Raw genomic sequence first — 11,974 nt, 5'->3', positions numbered from 1 at the left:
GGGGGGGAGGGAGAGGGGATTCGGCCCGAGGGCACGAGGAATGGAAAGAGAATGGGACAGAGAGGGGGCTGGAGAACGACAAGGGGTAGATAATACGAAACGCAGTAGGTTGTGTGTATGACTCACACCGCGATGTCGCAAAGACAATTGTGTTCAGTTTTACATCGCTCATTAAAAACTTCCTTATGATAATTACGTCAAGGATTAAAAATGGAGAAGGCGATTTTTGACTGCATAAGAAAAACAAAGAAAATATCACATGTTTTGTGTTAGTGCATGTAGTTTCGAAAATTTAATTTTTATTAATAACTATGAAATTAGAATACGTTCAAATTATTCAAGATATGTTTGTGCGAATTTTGAAAAATAAAAATAATATTCAAAAATCAATCATTATTTTAATAGAAAGGTTATTTCTGCAAATGTTTAGGAGAAAACCTAAAAGTCTGAAAAACACTTATGTATTTATTTTCGAATTGAAAAACTGGCACCTGAAAACTTTGCGGGCGGTTTCCGTGTCGATTTACTGGGCCTCGCCCCAAAATCACTACAGCGCTTTTTCGTAAATCAAAAAAAGCGACGGTTTTCAAATTCTCAGATGCCAGTTTTTTTTTAATTCGACAATGAACCAAATTATTGCAAAAAAGGATAATGACGCGTCTCAAGTTTTAGTACTGCGAAATAGTTATCTGATCAAAATTGGGATCTTCATTGCTCAGAGTGGTTTTGAAATATAGAGTCAACTTCCCAGGACTGGAACACGAGACTCCGTAATTATTGGCTTTTATACCACATCACCAATTTCGCCAATACTACAAAAATGCATATTTTCGTCTACTCCAATTTATTATCAGCGGACCACACAAATTAAGAAATAACAAAAATTGAATTACACATACTACATAATTTTTATGAGATACAAATGCATATTGAAAGTTTAACGATAAAATCTAATGAACATGTTTTACTGGTCGAGAAAAATGAGGAACCGGTGAGCGGATTTTTCCAATAAATTATTTTGCTTTTTTATCAAACTGCACTGATTTTGGTGTCCTTGTCGGTGTAGTCCATATTCTGAAAGCGAGAACTTAGATGATCATTATGGCGGTAAAATCTGATTTGTAATAAATAAAACTGCAATTTGAAACTCCCAACAGCAAACTCAAACCACTCTTGCAAAAAAGATTACACGACAGTTGCTTTGCACACTTTTATTTCGAAATACTACTTTTGGAGATACTTTTTCCCGCGCAAAAAAGGAAAACGCAATGAGAGAAGCAGGCATATGCTCAAATTAATATATAAATCGATGTTTGCGTAAACTTACTTGACAATTCTGAGATCAAGATCAGACGTATAGAATTTCCTGGAATATTTGAAACATATTTAACGAAAAGCTAACCTTGATAAGAAGCTGGTGTCTTACATGTTCGTCGTGAGATTGGGATGAGACTGAACCAGCTTGATCCACCAAAGACTTAGTAGCATCATCCCTTGTGTTGTTTTGAAAATCCTGTAATAAATTCTACATTCAAAAGGAAAATGTTTAAATTATTACAGTTTCATTTTTAGTTTCAGCTGCGATCCCTCGTCCGAACAGTGTTTGCTTCCGTTTGTTTTGTGCCGTCGAAATTACGTGGTGTCGGCATATCAAATAGTGTAATTCTCGTCTAAGTTGTGTGTTGAAAATAATATAAACTGTCGGATTGACTGAATTGTTGATAAAGAAAAGAGACGTCATCACAAAATATGCCCATTTCGATTCAGACATGTAGGGAAGCCATTGCCATGTGGTCCACGTGAGGAGGAAAACCAGTGAGACAACGAAGAACTAAAATTTGGTTTTATGAATGATATATAGGAAAAGTTTCCGACCTGAATGAAAAGTCTCATTTCCTTCTTGCTAACTTGACTGCGAGGTGGCCGGACAGAAGATGTCCTACCACAATCGTTCATTTGAGATGTCAATGAAACACCATTTTCCAACGCATTTTGCTGCTGTAAATTCATTTTTCCTTTTTTCTGCATTGAAACGAAGATTTACTCTGGTTCGAATCGTTAATTGATACTTGGCCATTGCTCGTCCACTCTCACGAACTTTGTAAATGATAACCGCGTAAAATATGATCATCATACACAGCGAGATACTGTTGACCGCCATATCAACATACTTGTACCTGAACAAACTTATTCAATCAATGTCAGATAACATAACGTTTAGATAAAAAAATAGCAACTTACAATGTCCCCGGTTTCTCATAAACGGTGATGTAGTAGTTCGAGTCCCACAAAGTATGACAGCAATCAAAAAGGGTTGGCAACGATACCAGGAATCCGAGAAAATAACCGAAAAGAATTAGGTACAACGACCTAGTTCGAGAGAAAATGTGCTTGTATTCCATTGGGTAAACAATTGAGACGAATCTGAAAAAAAACACTTACTTTGACGATTCTCAGAGTACACATGCATTACCTATTTCCTGCCATCAGGCCCAGCTGTACAACACCGGTGTACCAAAACAAGTCGTAGAAAAAAATCATGATGATATTGCGCACGGACTTAAATTGCACGTACTCTTCGTGAAATGCGGTGGCAGGAACCAAATGCACCAGTGAGATGATTGTCATAAGAATGTCACATATTGCGATAGATATGATAAACCAATAGCTGCAATGTGAGTTTACGATACCCTAAAGAATCAGCAAATTTTCAGCAAATCTGGGAATGCCAAAGCACTCATTTCATGAAATATATCGATTCTCATTTTTCAAAACATCATTTCAAGACTCATGACTCTCAAACCAGAAATATAAACATTTTCATTTTGGTATTTGAGTTTTTCCAGCTCCAAAATCAAACCTGGTTGCTGATCTCATGGTTGCACTACGAGCGATCCCGGCAAGAATGAGCATGTTGGCGATGAGAGCGTACAATAGCATAATAGTCCAAATTGAAACGGCTATCAAGTCATCTCTGCGATTGGCGGATGTGCTGGAAAAAAGAAAATACGAAGAAAAATCGATATTTTATTCATGTATTCTGTTTTGTTTTGTTGTTCCCCAGAGCGAACCAACAAATTTTCTGAAACTCGTACAATAAGGCTTGCAATGTGAAAAACGAAACATTGTACTTCCACGAATCGTCTGCTTGCATGACAACGGTCAGCTTCAAGTGAAACCTTAATTTTATTAAAGATAATTTTTTGAAATCACAGAAATTAAACGATGCATGGATAGAAAGTAACGTCCAGCACAAAAAAATGAAGTAAGGAAATCGTTTCCGGAAAATGAGAGGGAGTGGGAAAAAGATTTTCGATTTCTCTGCAAGGGCGGGTTCGCAAATTTTTTTAAGAAAAAAGAACTTGAAGGCTTGCGAGATTGCGTGCTTGAATTAGTGAGAACTAGTAGGGTAGGTGACGAAAAATTGTGAAGAAAAGAGGAAGTCTAAACTTCTTGAACATTTTTCAAGTACATTATACCTGAAAAATGCAAAATGGCTGTGAGTTTTCAATTTTGTTTCTCTTCTACATTTCATGTCATGCTTTTAAGGTTTGAAATTTTTTAAACTGAGACAATTATGGGAATCCATAATTCAATTCGTTATTTGAAAAACAGGAAGTAAGATTAAAGGTGGGGGGACATGAAAAAAATAATGTTCTCGAAATTCCGTTCAAAGATGCCCCTCGAGGAGTTGAACTTGTGAGGGCGATGATTGAGGGTGCGGTGCCGCTACCGACTGAGCCACGCGGGCAAAGAGAAAGCACACGCCCGATTGCACACATAAAGGCGAGGACGACAGCTGTACGCAGAGTGACATTAAGCGTTGTACACCGTGACGGTAGAATGCATACTCTAGCTACAAAAAAACTACGAAAAATCTCCTGTCCCCCCACCTTTAATAATTGAACACAATTTTGTAAAGATTGTAAAGTTTTTATATTTTCTAAGTTTCACGATCCAGTGATGTCTCATGAACCTTTATGAATTCTTAAGAATCGAAACGCGCGGAATATATAAAAAAAGTCAAAACTCAACGCTTTTAAGTTTCTCTTCTCTTGCTCTTTACTTTCTCCTTTGTAGCTGAATATATTTCTTAGGCGTTAGTGAGAATGAATAATGCAACTTTCGTCCTCTCTTTTTTGGAGGTGCCGAACCGAAGAAACACACAACCCTTTTTTTCTCACCGTTATTAAATAATAGATGAGTCAGGCCAATGTCACTAATTTTGTCCACGTTTGTTTCGGTTTCTATTCATTGAACGCAGTAAACAAGAAGAAAAGTTCTTTTAGGGAGCATTCATACTAACATAAAGGAATAGTGCAGGTGATCAGAGTGGTTTTTCTGCAATAGTTTTCAAACATTTCTTCTGAAAGACATTCGCTAAAACTTTAATTCTCACGTCAAATTCAATAAAAATATGCTATATTCCAATCAAAAACTAAGTGATGAAAAATGTCGCTACAGTGATTACGGAATGGTATAATATACAAATCACTGCTGAGAACAATATATAAAAATAAGTTTCAACATTTTAGACAAAAGAAAGAACCTAATGATACATCAAAAAATAAATTATGATTTGGTAATTTGGAGAAACCGGAAATTGAGGTAAAACGAAAAACCAACGCTCGCACGAGCAATAGGATATATTTAAGGTTATCTTTGTTAACGAAGCTCTAGACAGAGTGAAATTAAAAACATAATTATATGAACACATGAATATGAGAAAAAACAGAGAAAAAAAGCAGGAGAAAAGCTTTTTGGGACGCGAGAATCGATCTTGACATGTGGAAGGAGATAGCCAAAAAATATATACGTGTTGGCCCATATAAATTAAGAATACAAGAAAACCGAAATGGCTGAAAAACATAGCATGTCTTGGGGCCCTAACCAATTTATGACTTATTCATATACCAAAAACACAAAATGGTGTCCGTAGTTTTCCATTTTCGAATTTTATTTTCTATAAAAATCAAAACTTCATCTACAGTTTTGATTTTAGTTAATAACAAAATAATTTGTTCTGAGAAGCTAGGTTTTAAATGGAAAAGATCTTCCTTAAAATAAGTATAAAGGGAAGTTGAAAAATTGTATACGTTTGAGTGGTTTTGGAACCAAACAACAAAAAAGAAAAGAATCAGAGCATACTCGAGGAGTAATTTCTACGTCGATGACATGGAAAGTGAAGGGTTTTTCTTGTCTGGAAAATGAGAATGAACACAAATAACACAACTGCTGAATGAATGAATCGTTGGTTTCTTTGTGTCATGGAAACTAAGAATAATTTGTGTAATTTATTGTGATTTCGCAGTTTTTCAATTTCGATTCGCTACAAAATTACGTCGCAAGGTATCATACGGGTCAAATGGGTGTTGTAATAATTCGAAAAATTTACAAAAGACAAGAGAAGGATTTCATCGAAAGAATCGAAAAATGCAAAACTATGACTTCGTGAATATTCATCTCGTCCAAGGTTTTGCATATCTGTATGTTCATCAGTAATTCAGCTTTTGGGTCTAGTAGTTTAGTCAGCGAGGTGAGTTTGACACAATTCTCAAGGTACAAACATTAATTTCCTCTTAAGTGCACACTAAAGCGTTTTGATAGTGCGCAAGAAAGAGAAAAACAAAAAAGGAAAAAAAAGAGGAATGAGAATAGGTGAAGTGAAATTGAAAACGGAGGGCTTCTATTGGATTACTATACAGATTGAGTGAAAGGTTTTTGTCTTAAACGACAATTGGGTTGAATGGGGAAATTGTTGATTAGGTGCAGCTCAAATTGCATGTTCTAGTCTACTAAAATGACATAAATTTGGGGTATGGTCTCTCTCAATCTTTTGAAGTTTTTTGTTCTTCATTGTTAGAATATCTCGAAAAAAGGAATGCATATGTAGTTACATCTTTTTTGTGTTTTTAACGAAACCAAGTTCTAAACTAAAAAAATTCCACGAAAGGTTATGCATGGCCTATGTTCTGAAGGAAAAAAAGAAAATATGCATCGAGTCAAAAGGCTCATAACTTAGTCCTGCTCACACAACCTGAAGAAGATATCAGCATGAAGCAAGAAAAAGAAAAGAGAAAGGAGGAAAGTGAGCTGGAATAACGTTTTATAAAGCAAAAAAGAGGGTATATAGGGAAATAAAGGGAAAAAGTTGGAAAAAGGAAGGGCGGATTCTTCTAATATCACTTGAAGAAGTCTTCCGCCCCGATAGACTTCTAAAATTGAATCATAACTCTTCTGCGTAGCCCTTGGAACATGCGCATGCACATACACGGCGCTCTAGATTTATGCAAACTTTTCTTCCTCGTCCTTATTTTGCCTAGAAGAATGAGAAAAAAAGAAGAGCAAGCAGATGAAGAAAACATAGTTCAAATTTATGGACAACGGGTATTCTGATTGATTACATTTCCAATTGGAACGAAGGAAGTCGACGAAAAGAAAAAAGTGACATGGTGACACGACAACGACACTACAATTAGAATAAACTTTCGTTTTGATAGCAATTGAGTTTGAAAAAAAAACACGTTTTTTTTCAATCAAAGTGACGTGATTGCAAAAAAGCGCGTTTTGGTTTCCAGCAATAGAATATCAATAAGCGAAACTTTAATTTCCGGTTGGCAAATAACAATAAACAATTCCATTTTTGTTTTTTTTGTTGAATTATAGATACTCTCATATTAATAGGTTGGGTGAAAAGTACTGCGCGTTTTTCGTTCATTTCCACTACGCAAAACTATAACAAGAGGATAGCTTAGATTCAATGCCTTTCTCAAAGTACTACACTAGCTGAAAGTCAAAATAGTTTGCACTAAACGCGCATCACTTGCTTGATCTGATTGATTGAAGGAAACACAAAAAGCTAATTTAATAGCAGTTGGAGAAAATGTGACACATAGAAGCGAAAAACCCAAAAAATTTAGAGAAGTAACAGAGGACTTTTAGATGAAACCCAAAATCAATCAAAACTGTCCGAACTGATTTGAGAGAAAAATTGTTTGTTTCTCTTTCTTTGAGTAATTGAAACTTCTTAAATGTCATCTCATCTACCTCAATAGAAAAAACCAGTAGCTTCACTGAAAAAAAGGATGCTCCCTGATTCCAAAACAGTTTTCAAAATTTGTTGAATGACTCAAAAAGCAAAAGCATGGTCAATCAGGTATGAACTGTGGTATAACATGCAAGTCTCATAGTTTTTATAGTATTTAATATCAAAAATTTCACAACAACGGTGTTTTTGATTGATTACAGAGATGAAAAATTACTGTTGTTAATAAGTTTTCTGTTTCTATCATTATCTCCCGAATACTGAAAATTTGAAAGTACATCCCAGGTACTAGAAAATACCCCCACGTAAAATGCCTGAAACGTCATTTGACCTACAGTGATCAAATTCTCACATATCTTGCTGATTAAAAAAAAACAATTCCAGTTAAAACTTTATGACTGTAATAAGAATATCTTCTTTCATATTTTTGATGAAAAGTGATTTCGAAAATTTGAGAAAAAATACCTGCTGATATTAGATAAGATTTCTGAAATTGTAGAACTTGTCGGCAATGTTGGCGTTGTCTGGTCCGGAACAGTGGTGAAATGCTTCATTACGCAACAAAGCTTACTCCTCCAAGGTCACTTCTTCCAAAAAAATACCAATTTAAACGATAACAATGTTAGGCGGACTCTTCCCAAGTTTGTTGTCCTCTTAAAAAATTAACTTATATTATTTCCAGACTTCTGAAAATAGAAACAAAAAACACCCGAACGAAAGTGAACCTGGCTTCGTATTGAATGAAAGCGATCATACTATATAATTGGATAGTTTAGTTTCGAGTTTCGAAAACATAAAAAATGAGGATTTAAAGGTGGGAAGTAGATAGACTATTGATTTCATTCGTTTCCATTCGAAGAAACAACGTGATTTTCAGAATTTCCAGAATTAGGAAAAAAGAGTTCTCAGGGGTATGTAACCATGGGAAAATGATTGAAACGGTGATTCCCAGAGTTCGCAAATATCAAGGAATGTGTTTTCTTTTTTTCACAGAAAAAGACGTTTTGATTGAAATTTCTATTCAAATCACAGAAGGACCAAAGAGAGAAAAAGAGATTTTCATTAAACAACGGTAAGTTTTGGGCAAATATTAAAGTTTCTCTTTTGCTTCTGGCGATGAAGAAATGAATAGAGGAATATTATTGGAAAATACGAACGAACTTCGTGCAAGATTGAATAAAATTTCAAAATTCCGAACGAAAAAAAAAGAATATCGAGTGAAAAAGTTGAACAGAGAATTCCAGAAAAGGTTATAATGTATTCATTTAGAAACAAAAAAAATCCTGACGTCCTCACAGAGATGTATTCGACACCTCCGATTGGTATAAAAATAGTGAGAAAAACTGGGCGCACAATCGAAATCTGATACTATTTGCACACCTCCTTCGGGGTTGGTTCCATAATTATCTAGGAGACACTTTTTCTGGCGCCAACAACATGTATTATTCTAAATTAAAACGAAAAGAAAAGTGCAGAGTATCTCAGCCAGAAAAAAAAACAACGAGAAAACCAGACAAAGAAGTTCATCTACATGTTTTTGTTTTATAAACACGGGGCGAGAAACTCTCAAGATGGTTCCATGTGCACACTACACTTAGACGCATCTGCAGATTTGTAAACACTTTTACACTTTTTCTCATCACAAATAGATTAGAAGGAAAATTGTTTCATTAAAATAAGAACGTAGTTGATAGCATATCAGTAAGAAGTATAGACTGTTTGGTATGATTGATTACGATTAAAATCTGTATAACTGATTAATTGTAACATAAATCATCATTAACTTGTTTTTGACAAAAAGTTGTCTAGACCTAACATTAAGATTGGAAAAGTCCCCATGTCTACATCATCACTTTCATAGAATCGAAGTTCAACAAACGGATGAAACGTTGACAAATGCCAATTTTTTTTCGAGATAGGAATGTCAGTTAGGAAATCTTGTTCATTATTCAAGTCAAGTTTGGAAATATGATTTTATATTTAACTTAGAACATTCGGAAAAAAAGAAAAGAGAAATCCTGAGAAACAACATAAATGTGTGTTGCTTAGAGATGAAATAAGTCGCTGCACAACACAAGGGGAAAGTTGTTTAATTTACCCAAAACATTCTTGAATTTGTTCTCGAGATAACCATATCTAAAAATACCTCCAGCGAATATTATATATCAGTACTTTTCTTTTGTCTTTCTCAACTTTATCCTTTCTTTCTCCTTTTTTTTCTAAATATTTCCTTGATGGACCATTTCCATAAGAACATAAATCTTTTTTTGAATGGCCTAATCATACTTCTTCTCAAAAAGAATGTAGACCCGGTTTTTTCTCCTTTTTTTCATAAACGCTCCAGATGAAATGAAGTTCTTCTGAATGTTCTCATGATTTGGTCAAATCAGCTGGAACGTTTTTATGAGACGGAAAATTGGGGAGATGGATATGACATGCAATTTTTTGTTCATCTTGCTCTTCCTTTTCAACGAAAACCACACATAACGCTATTCTCAGATTTGTAAGAGAGCAAGAAAATAGACATTCAAAATTCGACAAAAAAAGAGAAAATGTGAAAGGAACACGGGAAAACGTCAAAGGCATTTTAGTATACAAAAAAGAAGTGCCTGAAAAGTTCAATTTTTTCTCCAAAGAGGATGAGATTGGTTTGGCTCACGAACGTACAATAAATGGGGCGAGAAAAAATAATTGTCTTCCTATCTCAATGAGAAAATAAAGGCGAAAAGAAGGGCAGAAAAACGTGTCAGATGAAATCATTCTTTTTTGTTTCGGGAAAGGAAATTCGGATTGGCAGGAATGCAGAATGAAGAGAACTTGACTCTTCAAGAAAACAAAAATCCTCCACCAACCACACCATAATCATAAAACAAGATAGGGGCGGAGAAAGATGGGGTAGATCGTAAAACCCGAGGATGCTTCCAAATAAGACCCCATCTAAGGAGATTGCATTTGTACTCTTTTTTTTTTCTTCTCGAAATCTCTGGGATTCGAATTTAACTGATGAGCTTTCTTGTGGAGAGAAGGCATACCCACTCCACTTCTAATATCTGTAATGTTTAAAAAAAACGGAGAAGTGGAAAAAACTTTATGGGAAATGGGGCAAGAAATGGGCGGGAAATCACCACGTCACGAGGCTGGCTCTCAACTTTACGAGATGTAGAACTGAGAGCACTATATCCAAATATGGAAGGTATGGAAACTGATACAACTGATGCAGGCAATTTTCAGAGCAAATATGCGTATAGACGTTCAGAACACAAGTAATGGGCGTCGAATAACGAAGCGAATGACGAAACAAAAGAAAGGTGTAACCCCGCATTGCGTGTTCATGTCTATCTCCAATTGAACCACTTTTTTTTTGAATTTTGGGCGTAACTACAGGTTTCAAGATGAAAACCGCCTATTACAGCGTAGGAGGTGACAAGCAAATTGTGCAGGACGCTGAGTGAAATGTGGGGTTCTAAAAATCAATCTGAGTAAAGGGAAGACATCGAAATCACTTGAAAACTATTAGGTTGGCTAATAAGTCTTTGGGCATTTTTGTTTTTCATGTCTTCTCTTAACTGAGCTAGAACAATAACCATCATTTGCCCTGATCTCATTCCGCTTGCAAACGCGATGCCCCTTTTCATTCCCACTTTTTTTGAGTAAATTTCCTGTATATTGATTATATTTATTTCTAACCTGAAAGTATCCGATATTCATCACTGCTTATTGGAAGTTTACAAGGACAACACCCCCATAGAAAAACCGTAGCAACTTGGGTTGACAATGTCAAGAACCAAGACTTTTCCACCGAAGATGTCACTTGCCTCGGGCGATCTGTTTTTCAAGATATAGGCAAGCTGAGAGATCTAGTCAAATGGGACCCTTTCCAATCTACCCGTGAAATGTCAATCACTTTATGGGCAACTCATACCACTATTGAAATGGATTTTTAAAGTTGGGAAAGACAAAAAATCTTGGAGGACGGATACCTCACCGTTTTGACTGATTTTAATATTTAGCGGCAAGTGGACATGAGCATGCAACTTCTCACTCTACACGGTAACTTCAATTGGCTGAATTATATTTTCATCTCGGATGAGAAGTGGGTCATATGTACTAACCATCACAGAAGAGCCGCAAAATATGGGTGTGAACAGGGGCATCGCGTTCGCAAACGAAATGGGATCAGGGCAAATGATGGTTATTGTGAACAACCTTATCATCTTATATACCATATCCTGTTACAGTTAAGAAACTATGCAAAAAAAAGTGCACAAGAAATTATTAGCCAACCTAATAAGTCAGTAAAATCAACTGGAAATCAATTTCGATGGCGGGAAACTTGAAAGGGAAAATGCAAAAATTTGCGAGTTTGAGAAGAAATAGCTGGGGAATTGTATCCCCCTTTCATTCCGTTTTTTCAACGCACCCCACTAGGCTTTGCATATCATTGTCGATTTTCTTCAGCTTGTTTAATTCGCAGACTTTGTCACAATGATTGAAATGTGTTCAGGGAGTTAGACTCGCCGGGTGGGCACCAAAAACGAAACGTGGTTTGTAGAAATCTGCTTTGCTCTTTTATCAATCGTTTCAATCAGACGCGTTGTGCTGATTTGCGCCATGTTTTTGTCGTTTTTCTGATCCAGAAGTTAAGGAACTGCTTTATTTGAATACTTTGCAATGAAATTGTTGGGAATTAGTATATTTCCGTTGGTTTTTATCATTGATAATGTGCCGTAATTCCTGCATTAAGAAAGCCGGCTCCTCTATTGTTTCAAAGCATCTTCAAGGAGTCCTTCTATTAAAGGGGGCCCTATTAATAAAGGGCCGTTCTAATGCAGGTTTTATGGTTTATGCAATTATTTAAATTTTTAAACGAATTCATTGACCAACAATATCCATTTTAGGATTAATAAATAATAATGCGGAGAAAATTTA

The 11,974-nt window shown here is 35.6% G+C and overlaps 1 protein-coding gene across 1 annotated transcript; it reads right to left on the bottom strand.

The window, feature by feature from the left end:
* Positions 1 to 834: 834 nt before the first annotated feature.
* Positions 835 to 3,154, bottom strand: Cbr-npr-19 (the record flags this gene model as incomplete). The annotated part of the gene is made up of 9 exons (XM_045238701.1): positions 835 to 837; positions 1,403 to 1,513; positions 1,559 to 1,831; positions 1,876 to 1,998; positions 2,045 to 2,177; positions 2,242 to 2,424; positions 2,474 to 2,668; positions 2,861 to 2,992; positions 3,096 to 3,154. 9 exons carry the CDS (start codon positions 3,152 to 3,154, stop codon positions 835 to 837), a joined length of 1,212 nt encoding a protein of 403 aa, XP_045093679.1.
* Positions 3,155 to 11,974: the final 8,820 nt, after the last annotated feature.

Source organism: Caenorhabditis briggsae (genome assembly GCF_000004555.2).
Source record: "Caenorhabditis briggsae complete genome, chrX, whole genome shotgun sequence".
Taxonomy (NCBI): domain Eukaryota; kingdom Metazoa; phylum Nematoda; class Chromadorea; order Rhabditida; family Rhabditidae; genus Caenorhabditis; species Caenorhabditis briggsae.
The sequence above is the reverse complement of the archived record's forward strand: the minus strand, read 5'-3'. Positions and strand labels throughout refer to the sequence as shown.